This window comes from Vulpes lagopus, chromosome 14, assembly GCF_018345385.1.
Source record: "Vulpes lagopus strain Blue_001 chromosome 14, ASM1834538v1, whole genome shotgun sequence".
Lineage (NCBI taxonomy): Eukaryota > Metazoa > Chordata > Mammalia > Carnivora > Canidae > Vulpes > Vulpes lagopus.
The window spans coordinates 22,376,027-22,394,752 of NC_054837.1; the positions used below are offsets into that span (position 1 = coordinate 22,376,027).

At 42.9% G+C, this 18,726-nt stretch overlaps 1 protein-coding gene across 1 annotated transcript in view; it reads left to right on the plus strand.

The window, feature by feature from the left end:
- KSR2 (kinase suppressor of ras 2) overlaps positions 1-18,726 on the plus strand; it is a 400,554-nt gene that overhangs the window by 76,055 nt on the left and 305,773 nt on the right. Inside the window, exons 2-3 of the mRNA XM_041729093.1 lie at positions 14,400-14,540; positions 18,031-18,181. Of these exons, the coding sequence (XP_041585027.1) occupies positions 14,400-14,540; positions 18,031-18,181 (292 nt within the window). The remainder of the gene's footprint in view (positions 1-14,399; positions 14,541-18,030; positions 18,182-18,726) is intronic.

Below are 18,726 nucleotides of genomic sequence, written 5' to 3' on the forward strand. Positions count from 1 at the left end.
TCTGTCAAATCGCTATCAAAGTAATGGAATGCTCTCAATTTCTGTGCTTATCTGAAGGAGGCTGGCCTTCATAGCCTTCAGAGCAGGCATCTTCAGGCCACACCTAGAATAGCTGAACAGCCCTGCCCTGGGGCAGGGAGGATGGGTCCTTGATTTTGTATCCCTCCCTCTTGGTATTTAGAAAGCCCCTTAAGACACACACTCAGTAAATGAATGAATGGCGGGCCTTCTCCTAGAATAAACATAGAACTCCCACCGGTATCCTGTGATCTTGGCACATTGCTATCTACGAGACTGTTCTCTTAATTTTGCACCTTTGTGCCTGTACTGAATCCTGGCTGCTCCTCTGTTCTGGCTCCTCTCACCTGGTCTTGTGATTTGTGTTTGCACATCTGTCTCATCTGCCCCCCTGGGAGCCCCTTCAGCCTGGACCGGTGCAGACTGCTCTTTGAATTCCCAGGGCCCTGGACAGGGTCTTTCCCTTAGAGCTGCCCAGTGAATGCCTACTACCCACAGGAGCCCACAGCCCCAGAAGCCACATGGACTTCCAGAATTGGGTTTCTGCCCCCGTTTTGTTGTCCAAGGATCCCGATGCTTTAGCTTGTCAGAGAAACAAACTGCATTCATTACGTAATTCAGACAGTAGATGAATGTTTCTCCTGCTTGCCTGACCCTCAGAATCATTGGGGTGCTTGTGTTTTTATGAATTCCTGGGCCTTCCCCAGATTTGGTGAATCAGGCTTCCTAGGGGATGGGCCTGGAAGGTTGATATTTGAACACATACCTCTAGATGATTCTTATGGTCAGGGAATTGGGGAAAATGGATGCTTATATGTAAAATAATCTTCTACCTTGGAGAGCTGCCAAAGCTCTATGGCTCTCAGTCTCCTCATCTGTAAAGTGGGGACATCTCTGGGGTTATGAAGGTTAAATGAAATAAGGTAAATGAAATGTTTTTTTTTCTTTTTTTTTTGGTAAATGAAATGTTTAGCTGAATACCTGTACTGTGTATAACATACAGTATATAATAGTTATATATGTAGTTTAGTTATATATGGTATAATTATCACATGCATAATATAGGGTTATATGTAAACTTTTTTTTCTTTAAAGATTTTATTTATTCATGAGAGACACACAGAGACAGGCAGAGACATAGGCAGATGGAGAAGCAGGCTCCCTATGTGGAGCCCGATGGGGGACTCGATCCCAGGACCCCAGGATCATGACCTGAGTCAAAGGCAGATGCTCAACCACTGAGCCACCCAGGTGTCCCTATAAACTTTTTTATATAAACTTATTTAATGAAATGGTGGACATTGCATGTCTCATATATATGAGATATATGTATCATGTATTTATCAGATATTGTCTAAGGGCTTTATACATGATTTCATGTAATCTTCATAGATATATATGTATATATATGTGATGTATATATGAACTGTCACAGCTAGCATTGTTGCATGGATTAAGAACGAACTGCAGGAAAAATGGAGACCTTATTTAATGAGGTGGCTGACTTTGGCTATGTCCCACATAGCTTTATTGTTGCTAAGTGTCAGATTTTCATGAGGTTTGTGATGAATGAGCATATAAGTAATTCAAACTTATAGAAAAATTGGAAGATATACATGCACAGAAATAAGCAAATAAATCCCACTGATAATCCAGAGATGCAATTTAACTTTTTCTTAACTTTAAATGGGGGCAGTGATTGATATCACAATGTCACTGTGCGGAGTAAATAGACAGGTCACAAAAAGTGTTTATCACACCATTTGGCTCAGAGAGAACCCCTGTTGGCTGACAGCTGTGATTATTCTATGCTATCAATCTTGGGGACCCGCTGGGGGAAAACTGCTAATTCCCAGGGGATATGTTCCACTTGGGAAGTATTGTTTGTCCAGCCTCACACTTGGGGCAGGTTTCTGGGTTTTTCCCTGCTCAGATTAGCTGTTCTCTTGTCCTGAAAGGTGACTGGTTCCCCTTTGCTTCCAGGGGAAGCCTCGGTCCTGTGATTGCCGTCTCTGCCTTTCTTCCCTACTCCGCCTGCTTCTTATACCATCTATCTCCCCCTCATTCCTAATGCATCATAGTGGGGATGCCCCTTGATTCTTGGTCCTGGGCAGGTATATAAGGTCCAGTCTCTGGGTGACTCTGGAAACATCTCCCAAAATTCAAGCATTCCTTCAACAGATAGTTAGGACACTATGTTCATGTCGGAGGAGGGCTCAGCTTGCCTTCTGCACAGACAGTATCTCATGTGATGCCTCAGCAGTCCTGTGAGGAAAGGTGGTATGTGCCCATTTTACAGATGAGAGAGTAGAGGCTCAGGGAACTAATGTGACTTGCCAAAGCCTCAGAACTAGAATTTAGAAACTCACTTCTCCCACAATACCTGGAAGCCTTCCCAAGATGAGTGAGGGGTCCACGCCTGACTTTGGATTTCCAGTTCAGTGAGAAGGATCCGTGAGCAACTCATAGTGCAACATTCTGCAAAAGGGAGGGAGCTTTGGGATCATGCTGTGGTTCCCCAACTTACATAGTTTTGTGGATCTGGGTAAGTGATTTAACCTCTTGACACCTCAGTTTTCTTGTTCACAGAATGGGCTCAGAATACCAGCCTCACAGCTAACATTGTTGCATGGATTAGAAATGAACAGACACATTCAAAGCACTTGTCCTACCGTGCCAGGCTCACTGCAAGTATTTAGTAAATGGTGGCTGCTCTCATGGCTGTTATTCCTGAAAACGCTTTATCAGAGCCGACAAAGATGCCCCCAGCAGACATCACAGAACTGCTCACATCATGGGCTTTTGACCCTGGGATCAAAGGAATCCCTCATGCAGAAGATTAAAAAGAATGAGTTAGATCTGTATGAACTAACAGAGAAAGATGCTCGAGGCTTGCTACTGAGTGAAAAAAGTAAAGATATAATTTATGCAGAAAAAAATAACCCTATACATCCAACTGTGCTGTGGAGTTTATACACACACACACACACACACACACACACACACACACACGGACATGCATAGAGGCATAGAAAAAGGTCTGGAAATATGGACACCAAACTAGTCTCTGTTGTTACTTCCATTATGTCTAGGGAGAAGAAGGCCAGCATTAGTAGGAGTGGGCAAAGGGGGCTTTGGCCTCATCTGAAATAGTCCAACTTTTCCACAAGGAAAAGATATACACGTGCTTGTTAAATAATTAACATTAAAATAAAGTTACCCTTTCTGCAATATTGTGGGCTTGGAATCAGATTGGGTTTGAATCTTTGCTCTCTACTTACTAGCTATGTGATCGTGAACAAATGGCTTAACTTCTCTGTGCATAATTTCCCCATCCATAGAATGTAGATCTTAACAGCATCTAGCCTCTGGGAATGTGTGAATATATTGACATGATGTGTGTTAGCCCTTTAGCCTGGGCTTGGCTCATGGAAGTGCTCAATAATGGTACTTTTACTATTGTGCTTACTTCATTTATCCAAATGATAAATCCTTCCAAATCTAGAAAGGGCTCCTTAACCCTTTGAGAGATATCCAGTGTCTTCATTATTAGCTGATGATAATGCAAGGAAAACTGTGATAAATGTTATAATAGAGCATGTAAAAATAAAATGCCGAGGACTTGCTGGAGAAGGTGACATTTGAGATGGATTTCAGAGAAAAATATTTCCATGAGTTGATGGGGTGGTGTATCAGCTATGTGCCCCCATAATGCTGCGTAACAAATGACCACAAAATCTTAGTTGCATACAACATAAACGCTTGTTAGCCATGCATCTGGGGGTCAGTTGGAGATTCCTGGCTCTTCTGATCTTGACTGGGCTCACTCACAGCTAGGCAACAATTGGCTATTGTCTGAGTTGAGATGGTTTTGTCTGGGGTGTCTGGGAAGACTTGGCTTTACATGGTCTCTCATCCTTCAGTTGACTAATTAGCCTGGACACATTCTTACATAGATGGCAGATCCAAGGCAGCAAGAAGAACCATGCAAAGCCTTTTTATTTTGGCCGAGGCAAGAAGCTTCACCAACTGATTGCAGGGTTGTAGGCACAGACTCTGCCTTTCTTGTGAGTTAATTGTAAGGGCACATTGTGAAGGGTACAGAGGCAGGAGGCATGAAGGATTCGGGGCATCTTTACAATCTACCCACAGGTGGGTATAGAAAGGACTTCTAGATGGGGGAGCCTGAGCAAAATCATGGAGGGACAACATTTGAGGTGATGTGTTTAGGGGATTGCATGGAAACGAAAGAGGTAAGGAAGGAGAAATGGACTACAGTTGAACCCTGAATAATGTCTGAGTTTGAACGTTTTTCTGTAGAACAGTATTTCCCAAACTCATTAGTTTGATACCACCATTGTGCTTTTTGCCATATCTGTATATGTTCTTTAAACCAACTCAGTTTTTTTTTTTTAATATTTTATCTAAAAGAGTGAGAGAACACGAGTGAGGAGAGGGGCAGAGGGAGAGGGAGAAGCAGGCTCTCCACTGAGCAGGGAGCTGGATGCGGGGCTCAATCTCAGGACCCCAGGATCATGATCTGAGCAGCTGAAGGCAGATATTTAACTGACTGAGCCACCCAGGTGCCCCTAAACCAACTCAATTTTTGAAAGCATACATATACTTATTTTTTTTAAGGTTTTACTTATTTATTCATGAAAGACACAGAGAGAGAGAGGCAGAGACATAGGCAGAGGGAGAAGCAGGCTCCACACAGGGAGCCTGACGTGGGACTTGATCCCGGGACCCCAGGATCATGCCCTGGGCCGAAGGCAGGCACCAAACTGCTGAGCCACCCAGGGACCCCCCCATACATGTATTTAAAAATAAAACATTATTCAACTATTGTAATGGAAAACTAGTACTACTTGCCATAAATGGAAGCAACCAAGAAAATAAACACCATACAAACAGTAGTGTCATTATATCGCACTCACTATTGTTACCTGCCCAAGGCTGTCAGTCTGTGTCCTGCTGTCTCTTATAGAGATCAGCAAGTGTTAGGTATTAAGGACATAGATAGCATCACTGAACAGAGACTGTCTCCTTGATATATGGTGAGATGGCTAAAGAGAGATTTGGAGAGAGGACATGTTTACTGTGGCACTCATTGTCACTTAATGCAATGCCTCAAGTTATCAGTGTTACCCAGACTTGGGAGATCTGCTACTTAAGAATGGGTTTTTGAGCAAGGTAGTGACATGGCTCCCTTGCTCCTGCCATTCGGTATCAATGCTTAGTCCAATTTTTCAATCTTCTGGGGCAATGAATGCTTAATTAAAAGTATGAGAGGGCAGCCTGGGTGGCTGAGCGGCCTTTAGCCCAGGGCCTGATCCTGGAGACCCGGGATCGAGTCCCACGTCGGGCTCGCTGCATGGAGCCTGCTTCTCCCTCTGCCTGTGTCTCTGCCTCACTCTCTCTCTGTCTCTGTGTCTCTCATGAATAAATAACTAAAATCTTTAAAAAATATTTAAAAGTATGAGAGACTGGGGCACTAGCTGTCTCAGTCGGTGGAGTGTGTGACTCTTGAACTTGGGGTTGTGAGTTCGAGACCCATGTTGGGTAGAGATAACCAAATAAAAACTTAAAAAAAATAACGGGATGGGAGACATGATGTCACTGGCTTTCTTTGTTTCTGTAAGTCAAGAAACCATATTGTGGGGCACCTGGGTGGCTCAGTGTTAAGTGTCTGCCTTTGGCTCAGGTCATGATCTCGGGGTCCTGGATTGGAGCCCCATATCCGGGTCCCTGCTCAGCAGGAGCCTGCTTCTCCTTCTCCCTCTGCCATTTCCCCTGCTTGTGCTCTCTTTCTTTCTTGTCAAATAAATAAATAAAGTCTTTAAAAAACAAATGGAAGAAAGCATATTGTTTTTATTTATGTCAAGAAAACACATTCTTATTTCTTTCACCATATTTGAAATCCAACATGGGCATATATAAACATAGAATAATAAACAGCAAAACTTTCTTTATTTAGCTAAAAAGCTTGAGGAAGGCCAGTAAGCAAAAATCCCAAATTTATAGATATTGTTAATAATAAAGTAAGCATATGTTACTTTTTAAGCAATTTCTGTAAGTTGGTTGGATTTAAATCCTATGAATTTCAGAATCAGGATTTAAATAATGAATTGGAGGTTTTCATTTTAATCCAACTAAAAGTACATTTCTTTGCAGTATAATGTACATTTTAAACAAGGATGTGTTTGATCTTTTTTTTATATGTTTGATCTTTAAAGAACATATATTTTGAAATAGATTAATTTTATTTTTTAAGATTTTATGTATTCATGAGAGAGAGAGAAAGAGAAGAGAGAGAGAGGTAGAGACATAGACAGAGGGAGAAGCATGCTCCCTACGGGGAGTCTGATGCAGGACTCGATCCCAGGACCCCGAGATCATGACCTGAGCCAAAGGCAGATGCTCAACCACTGAGCCACCCAGACATCCCAAAACAGAATAATTTTAATTTATTAGAAAGACTTTTTCTGATACTGAGAGTTAGTAAATTGGGGGCACAGCCCCTTTGAGGTAACTGTGGCAGATGCTTGTGAGTTTGGGTGGTACAAAATCAGCATTATTGGTGTGGCATTTGGAGTGGTTCTTCAGCACCACTTTGTGTGAAAAATCCCTTTTAACTCTCCTCACCATCTTGTGAAGTAGGTATGCTTGTTATAGCCTTCAGTTTCCAGGTGAGAAAACCGAGGTCAGGGCGGTTTTGAAACTTGCTTGAGGTGGTTCAGCTACTAAGGAGTGCAGTGCGATTGGAGCTCAAGTTAGCCTGACTCTGGTGTCCAAAGTTCTGGCTCCTTCCTGATGCTTGCCTCTTATTCCAGCACGCTGGCATGGAAAAAAAAAATTCAAGATTTGTACAGTATAGTCCTCTTTCTCTGGTACTATATTGTGCATTTCTATTTTTTCAATTACTAGGAAGCCCTCAGCTTAAAACCGTGCAAAGCAAGCAAGCTTGCTAGGCACACTTACTGCTAGTCAAAGATGGCATTTATCTGAGGGTCTGAGAGATCTATTTTGCTTTTAATTACTGGAGTTTCTTTTCTGCATGATGAAGAAAGTTGTAATCTGAGATCTCCTCTGTCCTGAAGCTTCCTCAAATGGATAGAGAGAGTGAGTGATAACTGCTGGAGACAGATTTCATATATAAATCTTCAGAAGTTCAGAGCTGACTTTGATTCTCTGTACCAGAAATATCAGAAGAAAGGCAAATTTTTGGTTGATCATATTCGTTATTGAATTCCCAGAGCCCAACGAGGTGCCTGGTGCACTGGTGAATAGGGGGTGCTTAGTAAATATTTTATGAATGAATGAGTGACCCAAAGGTTAGGTAGGTATATGCAAAGCATGGAGAAGATGCCTAAACTAAGTCTTAAATTAAAAAAAAAAAAAAAATCCTTCTGGGGCACCTGGGTGGCTCAAGCAGTTAAAATTCTGCCTTTGGCTCAGGTCATGATCCCAGGGTCCTGGGATTGAGCCCTGCATTGGGTTCCCTGCTCAGTGGGAAGTCTGCCTCTCCTTCTGCCCCTGCCCCTCCACTCATGCTCTCTCAGTTTCTCTCTCTCGCAAAGAAATAAAATCTTAAAAAAAATTCTTCCAAATATCGAAAAAGCAAAGCTGTATGTACTTACTATAAACATCAAAATAGCATCCGTATACAGTAAAAAGTGAGTGCCCCTCTTCCCCCCATGCTCGTTTGCCATTGCAGTTCATTGTAATCTGCCCAATATTTTTCTATATAATTATATCATTGACATACAGAGATTTATTTATATATTTGTTAAGATTTTATTTTATTTTTTATTTTTTTAAAAGATTTATTATTTATTCATGAGAGACACAGAGAGAGAGAGAGGCAGAGACATAGGCAGAGGGAGAAGCAGGTTCCATGCAAGGAGCCTGACGTGGGACTCGATCCCGGGACTCCAAGATCACGCCCTGGGCCGAAGGCAGGCACCAAACTGCTGAGCCATCCGGGGATCCCCTATTTTATTTTTTAAATATTTTATTTATTTATTCATGAGAGACCCAGAGAAAGAGAGAGGCAGAGACACAGGCAGAGGGAGAAGCAGGCTCCTTGCAGGGTGTCCGACACGGGACTCGATCCCAGGACCCTGGGATCACACTCTGAGTCAAAGGCAGACACCCAACAGCCAAGCCACCTAGGTGTCCCTAAGATTTTATTTTTAAGTAATCTTTACACCCAATGTGGGGCTCAAACCCACAACCCCGAGATCAAGAGCCTTGTGCTTCACTGAGCCAGCCAGGTGCCCCGACACACATAGAGTTTTAAAAATATAAATGTAATTATAGTATATGTATGTTGTCTTTGCAGATTGCTTTTTCACTGAAAATGAAAATCTTGGAGATTTTCCCGTCAATATGTATCAGTCTACCTTATTTTTGTTTTTTTAAAAAAAATTTTTAAAATTTACTTATGATAGTCACACACAGAGAGAGAGAGAGGCAGAGACACAGGCAGAGGGAGAAAGAAGCAGGCTCCATGCACCGGGAGCCCGATGTGGGATTCGATCCCGGGTCTCCAGGATCGCGCCCCGGGCCAAAGGCAGGCGCCAAATCGCTACGCCACCCAGGGATCCCAGTCTACCTTATTTTTGAAAGTTTATATAGTATTCCATCCTATAGATGTGCTATAATTCATTCATACTTAGCTTTTTGGGTAATGTACCTTTTAATTATTTTATCATTTTTTAAAAAGACATAGTTTTTATTTTTTTAAAAGATTTTATTTATTTATTCATGAGAGACACAGAAAGAAGCAGAGACACAGACAGAGGGAGAAGCAGGCTCCATGCAGGGAGCCCAATGCGGGATTCAATCCCTGAACCCCAGGATCACACCCTGAGCCGAAGGCAGATGCTTAACTGCTGAGCCATCCAGGTGCCCCATTATTTTATCATTTTTTAAAAAAGAGTTTGTTTGTTTGTTTATTTATTTATTTATTTGAGAGAGAAATAGCTGAGGGGAGAGACAGAGGGAGAGAAATTCTTCAGCAGACTCCACACTGAGTGCAGAGCCCCACATGGTGCTCAATCTCATGACCCTGAGATCACTACCTGAGCTAAAACTAGGAGTCAGACACTTAACCAATTGTACCCCCCAGGTGCCCCTGCGTTCATGTACCTTTTTAAACGTTATTTTCAAGTTTTAAAACTTAATTGTGCTGCAGTAATGAGCAAGCCTTTATTCCATGTACAAGTATATATAAGTATGTCTCTAGGGTGGAGTCCTAGAAGTGAAACTATTAAAATGTTGAGACTAAAATCCCTTTGCCCTCCAGTGGCATTCTCAATGGTGTCTCCCATTCTTCCTGACACTGGATAGTATCTTTGTAAAAGAAATGTTGCCAAGCTCATCTAAACGTTTTTTCCATTTATAAGTAGGTAATACATATACATTGTATTTTCTAATTTTGCTGTAGAGAAGCAAATAAAAACAATCTCTATCGATAATCTGAATATTTAATAATAGTACCATCATTAATAATCTTAATAATCTTAGTTGTAATTATTATTAATCTTAGTAATCTTAATCACCCATAATCTTACTATCAGAGATAACTGCAGTTCACATTTTTATTTTATTTTTATTTTTATTTTTTTTTAATTTTTATTTATTTATGATAGTCACAGAGAGAGAGAGAGAGGCAGAGACACAGGCAGAGGGAGAAGCAGGCCCCATGCACCGGGAGCCCGACGTGGGATTTGATCCTGGGTCTCCAGGATCGCGCCCTGGGCCAAAGGCAGGCGCCAAACCGCTGCGCCACCCAGGGATCCCTGCAGTTCACATTTTGTAATATACCCTTCCACAGCTTTTCTATGCATATATATACACAAATAGTTGTATACATTTTTATGATTATTTGTACATTATAAATATTATACATATTTTATACCTTATTTTTAATGATACACCATCATATAGATATATTGTAATGTATTTACATCTTCCCCTCTTGGTGAAGAGTTGGATTGTTTCCGATCTTTCTTGGCTATTATCAACTTAAGCAAAGCTTTGTGAACATTCTTAACTATTTATTTAGGATAAAACTCTACAGCAGCACTGTCCTTTAGAAATACATCGACAGTGGGACATCTGGGTGGCTCAGTGGTTGAGCGTCTGCCTTTGGCTCAGGGCTTGATCCCGGGGTCCTGGGATCGAATCCCACAGCGGGCTCCCCACAGGGAGCCTGCTTCTCCCTCTGCTCATGGCTCTGCCTCTCTCTGTGTCTCTCATGAATAAATAAATAAAATCTTAAAAAAAAAAAAAAAAAGGACGCCTCGGTGGCTCAGCAGTTAGGTGCCTGCCTTCGGCTCAGGTTGTGATCCCAGGATCTGGGATTGAGTCCCACATCAGGCTCCCTGTGAGGAGCCTGCTTCTCCCTCTGCTTGTGTCTCTGCCTCTCTCCCTCAGTCTGTGTCTCTCATGAGTAAATAAATAAATATTTAAAAAAATAAAAAAAATAAACACATTGAAAGTGACAGATGTGTGCCAAATGTGTAATTTAAAATTTTCCAGTAGCCACATTAACAAAGAAATAAATGAAATTCATATTAATAATATATTTTATGTAATCCAGCATATTCAAAATATTATCATTTAAACATATAATCAGTGTAAAAATATTAAGGGGATACTTTATGTTACTTTTTCCTACTAAGTCTTTGAAATCGGGTATGAATTTTATACTTAGAGCACCTCTCAATTCAGGTGCTAAAATTTCAGTTTTGAAGTAAAGTGTAATTCTATCAAAGTAATAGTTACGTTTAACAGAAAAACATTTTACATGGCTTCTATTTTTTTTTTTAAGATTTATTTATTTGAGAGAGACAGCATGAGTGGGAGGGGCAGAGGAAGAGGGAGAGGGAGAGATTCCCAAGCAGGCTTCACACTGAGTGTGAGCCCCAACTGGGGGCTTGATATCATGACCCTGAAATCATGACCTGAGCCAAAAACCAAGAGTTGGATGCTTAACTGGCTCTGCCACCCAGGCACCCCTATGGCTTCCATTTTTAAAATTTCAGTTAAGTAAGGTTAAAATTCCATTCTGTGGATAGACTGGCCATGCTTTGACTGCTTAGTTAGCCACACGTGCCTAGTGGACTACCATTTTGGACAATTCACACAGACCTGAAATCAGTTTCATTCTCATAAACCAAAGCAGGGAAAGGAGTGTGTCTGCGAAGAGGATCTGAGCATCCCCTGGCATGTATCAGCATCTGAAAAAATAATTTAACTCAGGATTCAAAAAACTCAAAAAGGAGGTAACAGAACTCAGGAAAGTATGAGAAATAAAAGGGGAATGTCATTCATTAAGGTAAATAGGTGAAAAGTAAGAAAACTTTGTACAAATCAGACATATGTGGAAATCTCCATAAGACAGGCAGTAGTGCTAGGGTAAGAAGTCAGTGCAGCAGGGGTTGAGGCCCATGAGGAAAGCATCCAAGTAGGGCAGTGGCCCTGTGCAATTGTGAAATTTAATAAATCAGTAGACTGAAAAAAAAAAAGTATTGAAGATTGTTTTTCTCACTGAGATGAGTGATACAGATGTGGGAAGTAAAAAAGTTAGAATAAACCCTATGGTATTGGATTGTGACTGGAAGTATTGGTTATCAATACATATAAAAAAATCTAGGCATAATACATATATTGCCCAGGCTGTCCGCGGAGGGGACTGGAAACAATGACACCCCAAATTCAGTAAGCACATCAAGCACTTGAATCTTGGCTTCTAAATACCATTTCCCGTTCAGAGGAACCAGTGCTTCCTGGGTGAGAGGACTGATTCTAGAGCCGTGGCAGGGAAAGAACAAGATGAGCCTGGACAATTTTGTTATGTGGCAAAGAGAGGAATTGCTCAGAGAGTGACTGTGTATGCATCAAAGTATATTTCTTTCAAGTAGTTTTTTTTGTACCCGAGTCAAAAAAAAAATGGTTAAAGCAAGTCATAAAATAAAACAAAGGACAGACAGGAGAGGTCTGTAGGTATCTTAGTTGAAAGATCTGCTCTGGGGCTTCTGGGTGGTTCAGTTCGTGAAGCATCTGCCTTCTGCTGAGGTCATGACCCCTGGGTCCTGGGATGGAACCCTGCATTGGGCTCCCTGCTCAGCGGGAAGTCTGCTTCTTCCTTTTCCTCTGCCCCTCCATCCTGCTTGTGTTCTCTCTTGCGTACACACACACTCTCTCTCAAACAAATAAATAAAATATTTAAAAATTAAAAAAAAAGCTCTGCTCTATTAATAGTTCAGGCCCTATTCATTCAGAATAGGGAATTAGAGAAAAAAACATTCTTTTGGACATTTTCTATTTTAAAACTCTAGACTGAGATTCCGGATGACAAGTGTGGGAACATCAGCTTCATGTGATTTTTGTGCCACTATTGCAATGGAACTTAGGCCACTATTGCAATGGAACTTAGGCTTTCTTTATCAAGAAGAATGACAACTTTCATTTTATTAGTAAGGTGAATAGAATGTTAACTGAAAAATGAGTTTTCTGATTCCTTCCAATCAGCCTCAGGTGGGCTCCCATATGGCAGCAGGGCTGGCCTGGGCAGCTTCTGGCTCGTATGGTGTCCCCTTGTTCCCCAACAACTCTAGAGGGAAGTAAGGGCTGTCTTCTGAGCACTTGGGAAGGGTTGCTGGGGAGGGTCCTTGGGGGTTGGGTCTGGCTCACTTCTTGTCCTTGATACTTGTCCTTTTTTTTTTTTTTTAACTTTTATTTATTTATGATAGTCACACAGAGAGAGAGAGAGAGAGGGAGAGAGAGGCAGAGACACAGGCAGAGGGAGAAGCAGGCTCCATGCACCGGGAGCCCGACGTGGGATTCGATCCCAGGTCTCCAGGATTGCAACCTGGGCCAAAGGCAAGCGCCAAACCGCTGCGCCACCCAGGGATCCCTGATCCTTGTCCTTGATCAGGCCTGGGTCATGTGCCCATCCTGCAGCCCGAGTGGAGTGGGTGGGTGAGACCAGCCTTATCAAAAACCATATGGACTGGGATCCCAAGAAGGAAGTTTCCCCCAAAGAAAATTGAAATGTTCTTTTCAGCAAAAGGGGAAATGCAGATCAGCTGGACAGAAGCAACAGATGCCCACTACCATCATCTCACTGTTAATGTTAGTTTTCACGTAACTAGTTTTCCTTTCTTGTGTCATGGAATCTCTCCATGGCATGAGTTCAAGTCCATCTCATTCTAAAAGTATTTGTGAATTTGTGAATATTTGCACGTGAATTAAGATTCACAGAGTACAAAAGGATTTATTTATTTTTAAAGATTTTATTTATTTATTCATGAGAGACACAGAGAGAGAGGCAGAGACACAGGCAGGGGGAGAAGCAGGCTCCCTGCAGGGAGCCCCACGTGGGACTTGACCCCAGGACCCCGGGATCACGCCCTGAGCTGAAGACAGACTACTGAGCAGACCACTGAGCCACCCAGGTGCCCCAGTACAAAAGGATTTAAGTGAAATGTTTCTCTGCCGTACTTTTCATATCTGTGACTTATTTATTTTCTAACTGGAAGTTTGTACCTCTTACTCTCCTGAAAGGTACAGCATTGGGAATATAGTCAATACTACTGTAATAACTTTATCTGGTGACAAATGTCACTACACTTATCTGCTTACCATAGAGAGCACCGCATAATGTATATAATTGTTGAGTCACTATGTTGTACACTTGACACTAATATAATATTGCGTGTTGATTATACTTCAATTAACAATTAGAAAAAATAAAAACAAAAAAATGTTTCTTCCACCCCTCTTCCCCACCCCCCCCTTCCCTTCCATAGCATTTTGGAAATCCTCCCAGAGTGTCTGCATTTACAAAGCTATATAAATGTAAACAGTGCCCACATGCATGGAGAATATTTATTTTTATGTATCAACGTATCTTGGAGACTGTTCTGAATGACTACATAGCACACTTCCTCATTTTATTTTATAGCTGCGTAGAATTCCCTTGTGTCATGTACCCGCATTTGTGAGTCTTCTGCTCATGGACCCTCAGGGTGTTTTCAATCTTTTGCCATTGCAAGTAGAACTGTAAGAGCTATTCTTTTATAGTCACCTTGCACAGGATGGCGCCTCTAGGAGATTTCCTAGAAGTGGAATCATTGCATTGGGTCCGAGGACTCATGCAGTGGAAATGTACATGATTGCAGCCCCGAAGCCCCCTAATAAAGTGGTAACAACGTGTGCCCCTCCTTCCTACAGTGACACTGGTGTTTGAAATAGGGGTTGGATGGGGTTCAGGCAGGGAGGGGGGGGTGGAGGGCGGGGAGATTCTTGCCTGTTCTCCCATGGCAATGCCTGTGACCCATCCCCTGTCCTCATCTGTGTCTCCACAGAGCAAGCTGGTAAAGTACTTCAGCCGACAGCTGTCCTGCAAAAAGAAGGTGGCCCTGCAGGAGCGCAACGCCGAGCTGGATGGCTTCCCCCAGCTTCGACACTGGTTCCGGATCGTCGATGTGCGCAAGGAAGTCCTGGAGGTGACCAGAGACAGCCCCCCACCCCCTGCCCCTTCCTGGCCAGAAGCCAGCCCCTCCGACAGCAGGTTTTTGCCTGTGCCTGACGCAAATATGTGTTGGATGAAGGCGCAGAGGATCTCTGATGCTGTCCAAGTGGGTTGTTAAGAATATGGCTCTACCTTCAGTTGGATCCTCTTTCAGCTCTGCCTATTTATTAGCTCGATCACCTTGGCCAAGTCACATTACCTTTTAGACCAGTGCTGCCCAGCAGAACTTCTGTTATGATGGAAATAATTTATATCCATGCTGTCCGACGCTACTGCATCGGACAGCATGCCATACATAGGTGTCGGGTGCTTGAATTGTGATGAATGCATGTGTCTGATAAGCTGGATTTTTAATTGTATTTAATGTTAATTAACGTGCCCAGTGGCCACCATATTGGATCCCACCATTAAATGGGGGTAAAGATTATCTCCTCTTCTGAACTAGCTAGAATAAAATGAGAAGATCCATCTAAAATGTTCCGCTCACAGTCTGGCACCTTACCATTGAAAACTTTGGAAGTAACGAGAGTGGACCACATCCTTAAAATCTCAAGGATAGTGAGATTTTTTTCCTACCCTCTTGGATTCTAGGTCCCCACTGATTCCAGTGACCAGTCTGGCCCTTCCAAATAAAACTAGTTACTGAATGTTTGGGGCCAGGAGTTGTCCTAAGGGCTCTACACCCAGGATCTCAACTGTTGAGGCTCGCAATGACCTTTTGAGGTGGGGACAATTATCCCCATTGTGCAGAGCAGGAATATAAGGCTCAGAGATGAAGCAACTTCTCCTGTTAGAGTACATGGGGCTGGCAGGAAAATGCAGCTCAGTAGGACTCTGGAGCCTATGGGAAGCACTGTGCTTTCTCCTCCTTTTGATGTTGCTGGGGACTCCCTGAGCTGGGCAGACAAGGGAGTGCCCCCCTTGCCTGCAGGACCAAGTGCCATTTCTCATGGTGCACCCTTCTTCTTGCTTGAAGAGGTCTTCCACCTTTTGTCTTTTTCAGACGTTGACCTCTATGTGAGAGCTAGCATGAACCCACCTGATCCTGAGCTAGAAGAAGGGCCCACACATTCCTCAATCACACCCTACCCCAACCTCGTGCATGCACACTGGCTGATGTATAATTCTATGTTCCTTTCATTCCCAGAATGGTAATTTCATGTGAATTTCCTTAAAATGAAAGGTCATGAGAAACTACAGACAGCACATTTTATTTGCATGGGCAAATCCACTTTTTAGAGGCTTTTGGGACCATTTATTTATCAAGCTGGATGAATACAGAGACAAAATCCTTTCAGCCAGGGATTGAAAACTGGTGGTTCCCAAGCTGTTCTTCCTTGTATCTGATGCACAAACACTTTTTGTTTGTCTGGTATAGTGTTTGCAACAAATTTTTTGAGCCAATATTTAAAAGCTTAAAGAGTTTGCATTAAAAAACCCCAGATCTCTGGCTTCTCTTGAAAAAGCCCAATTGGGGAACTCACTGAACTGAATTCCTGTCTGGTGGCAGTGAATGACCTGATTTCTGCTGCCCCTTTGGATCCTGTAGGCTCCTGCTAGTGAGCAGTTTTGCTCATTTACATTTACCTGGCCTGCAGGTGTCCCAACTCTGGCTCTTACCTTAGTCTGTTAGAATCCTGAGTCCACTAACCCGGAGATGGGGACGAGCTGGGGTTCCAGCTCTCTGTCTGTAGCTCCCATGTGCGTCCACCAGAGGTCCCCTTTCTGAGGAGGAAAAGGCTCCCAAGTAACAGCCTGGGTTCAGACTTACTTGCTGTGCAACCCTGGGCAAGTGGTCTAATCTCTCTGAATTTTAGTGTCCTAAATATAGACCAATGATGATGATGATGAAAGTACTCCTTTATGTGGTCTTTGTGATAGTAAAAAAAAAAAAAACAAACAAACCCAGGGAAAGCCCTTAAAACAGTGCACCATCCATTTCATTTTTGTTTATTATTATCATTTTATTGGAAGGAAGTGCATCTGGTCTGTTAGTCCGCATTTCTTAAGGCTTTGTCCATTTTTAATGTCATTATTACTTTTGTGGTTTTTTTCTCTGACCCCAAATTTCAGTGAAAATTGAGTATTTGGGGGAGTAAATGATAGGATTAAAATGCACAAGTGAATCCTGCAGCAAAGAAGAGAATTATTTTATGCTGTCAGTGAGTCTCTCTAAATGTGATTTGTTTTGTACCTTCAGATCCTGGACCATCAGTTTTCTTAAAGTGGGCTTTACAAGCCATGTGTCTCTATTTGAGAAAAGCCCTAAATGATTCAAATATTGCTTTTTCCTGATCCTTGCCCTAGTGAATTGGAAAGGCACTGATTTGTCTTTGTGGCCTTTGCCCTGCATCTGTCTTGAGGTGGGGAAAGAAATTTTCCTCTTTTTGGCTGCCAGTTTAATGCCTGTATGTGTGGTAGAGATGCTGGTGTGGTGGTGGTGGCCTGATTTTGTTGTAATACACAGATATTGCCACAAGAGGGCAGTAATGTTCCACATTGTCCTAGAAACTCCATCTTTAGGTATCTCAAATTCTTACTTAAATAATATATGTAAAAACAATGGATACCATTAACTGCTATAAAATGAAGCCTCTTCATTTCATATACATGTATAGCTATAGATGTATACAGATGCATAAATGCAAAAAGATGCGTAAATATTGAAGTTTGACAAATTTCAAGGTGTATCCATATCATGGTGTTCAGGGACACATCGTTTTGGGAAAGGGAGGGTGGTTGCTTTTGGTGGTGAAGAGACATTTATATCTGGGAATCCTACCCTCTCCAGAGGTATCCCTGTCCCCACCCTATGCTATACCCCAGCCTTAGCACTTTGTCTTAGAATGCAAAATTGTGCCCTGTGGGCTCAGACACAAATCCAGTTCCATTTCCAGCACTGAACTACAGACAGGGTTCTGTTCTATGCTCAGGCTACTGCCTCTTAGGATTCCTAAGGCCCTAATCTAGACCCTTGAATGTGTAGCTTGGGAGGACAGCCATCAAGAGACTTGGGCCCTGCTCTGAGTTCACCCCTGTATTGGGGCCAAGCCAAGCCAAGCAGGAGGCCCAGAGAGCCATACAAAGATGATGAAAGTGGAATCTGCCCATGAGAAGTTCAGAGTGTACAGAGGAGGGCAGATAATTAACCACCACCATCTATGGAGCACTGACTGTGTGCTCACAATAGGTGCTACCTTACAAAGTAGGTGCCATTAAGACTCCCATTGTACAGGTGAATAAAATGAGGCTCAGAGAGCGTGACTTGCCCAAGGTAATGAGGGGCAAAGCTGAGATTCACATCCAGGTCTGTCTGACCCTAGAGTCAGAGACCTCAGCTGCAGTTCACATAGGGTTGGGTGTTGCAGGTAGGCTGCTAGAGGGCAGTGTGGAGGCTCAGCCCACTACCCTTCCCTCTGGGCACCTGAGGTGTGTTTACCATCTTTCTTCCTTCCCTCTTCTAGGAAATCACCCCCGGCCAGCTGAGTCTGGAGGACCTCTTGGAGATGACAGATGAGCAGGTGTGTGAGACCGTGGAGAAATACGGAGCCAACCGGGAGGAGTGTGCCCGTCTCAATGCCTCCCTGTCCTGTCTCCGGAACGTCCATATGTCAGGTGAGCAGGCCTTGGGGATGGAGACTCGTCCCCAAAACATCAGCCTCAGTTCCTCTAGATTTCTGTGCCTGAGCTGCAGGCCAGGATGAGACAGAGTCAGCTTTAAATACCACTCATGAGCAGAGAAAAGAGAGGCCTGGATTCGGAAGCCAGAGGTGGTGAGGGCAGCTCTTGGAAGCGCTTCCTTAAGGGAGAGCTCAGGTGTAGGGCATTTGGTTCTGGGTAACACCAGCCAAAGGGTTATTAGTTCAACCACATAGTTGTTTCAGTTTCCACCACAAGGTGTCGCTGCAGAACCTCAGTCTGGACCCATCAGGCCGCTGGTTTTCTGCACAAGCCTTTACAGGCTTCAGCATGGGACATTCAACAAGTATTTACTGACTACTGTGTGCCAGCAGGCTGGGATACAGCAGGGAATGCAAGAGAACATATTTGGAACAGGTCATTGGCCCAGATTCCCCATGCATGCCCTTTGGTAGTCTTTCTTTCTAGCGTATCCTTATCAAAGTTATCATCAAAAGGGACCCTGAATCGGGGGCTGTCCT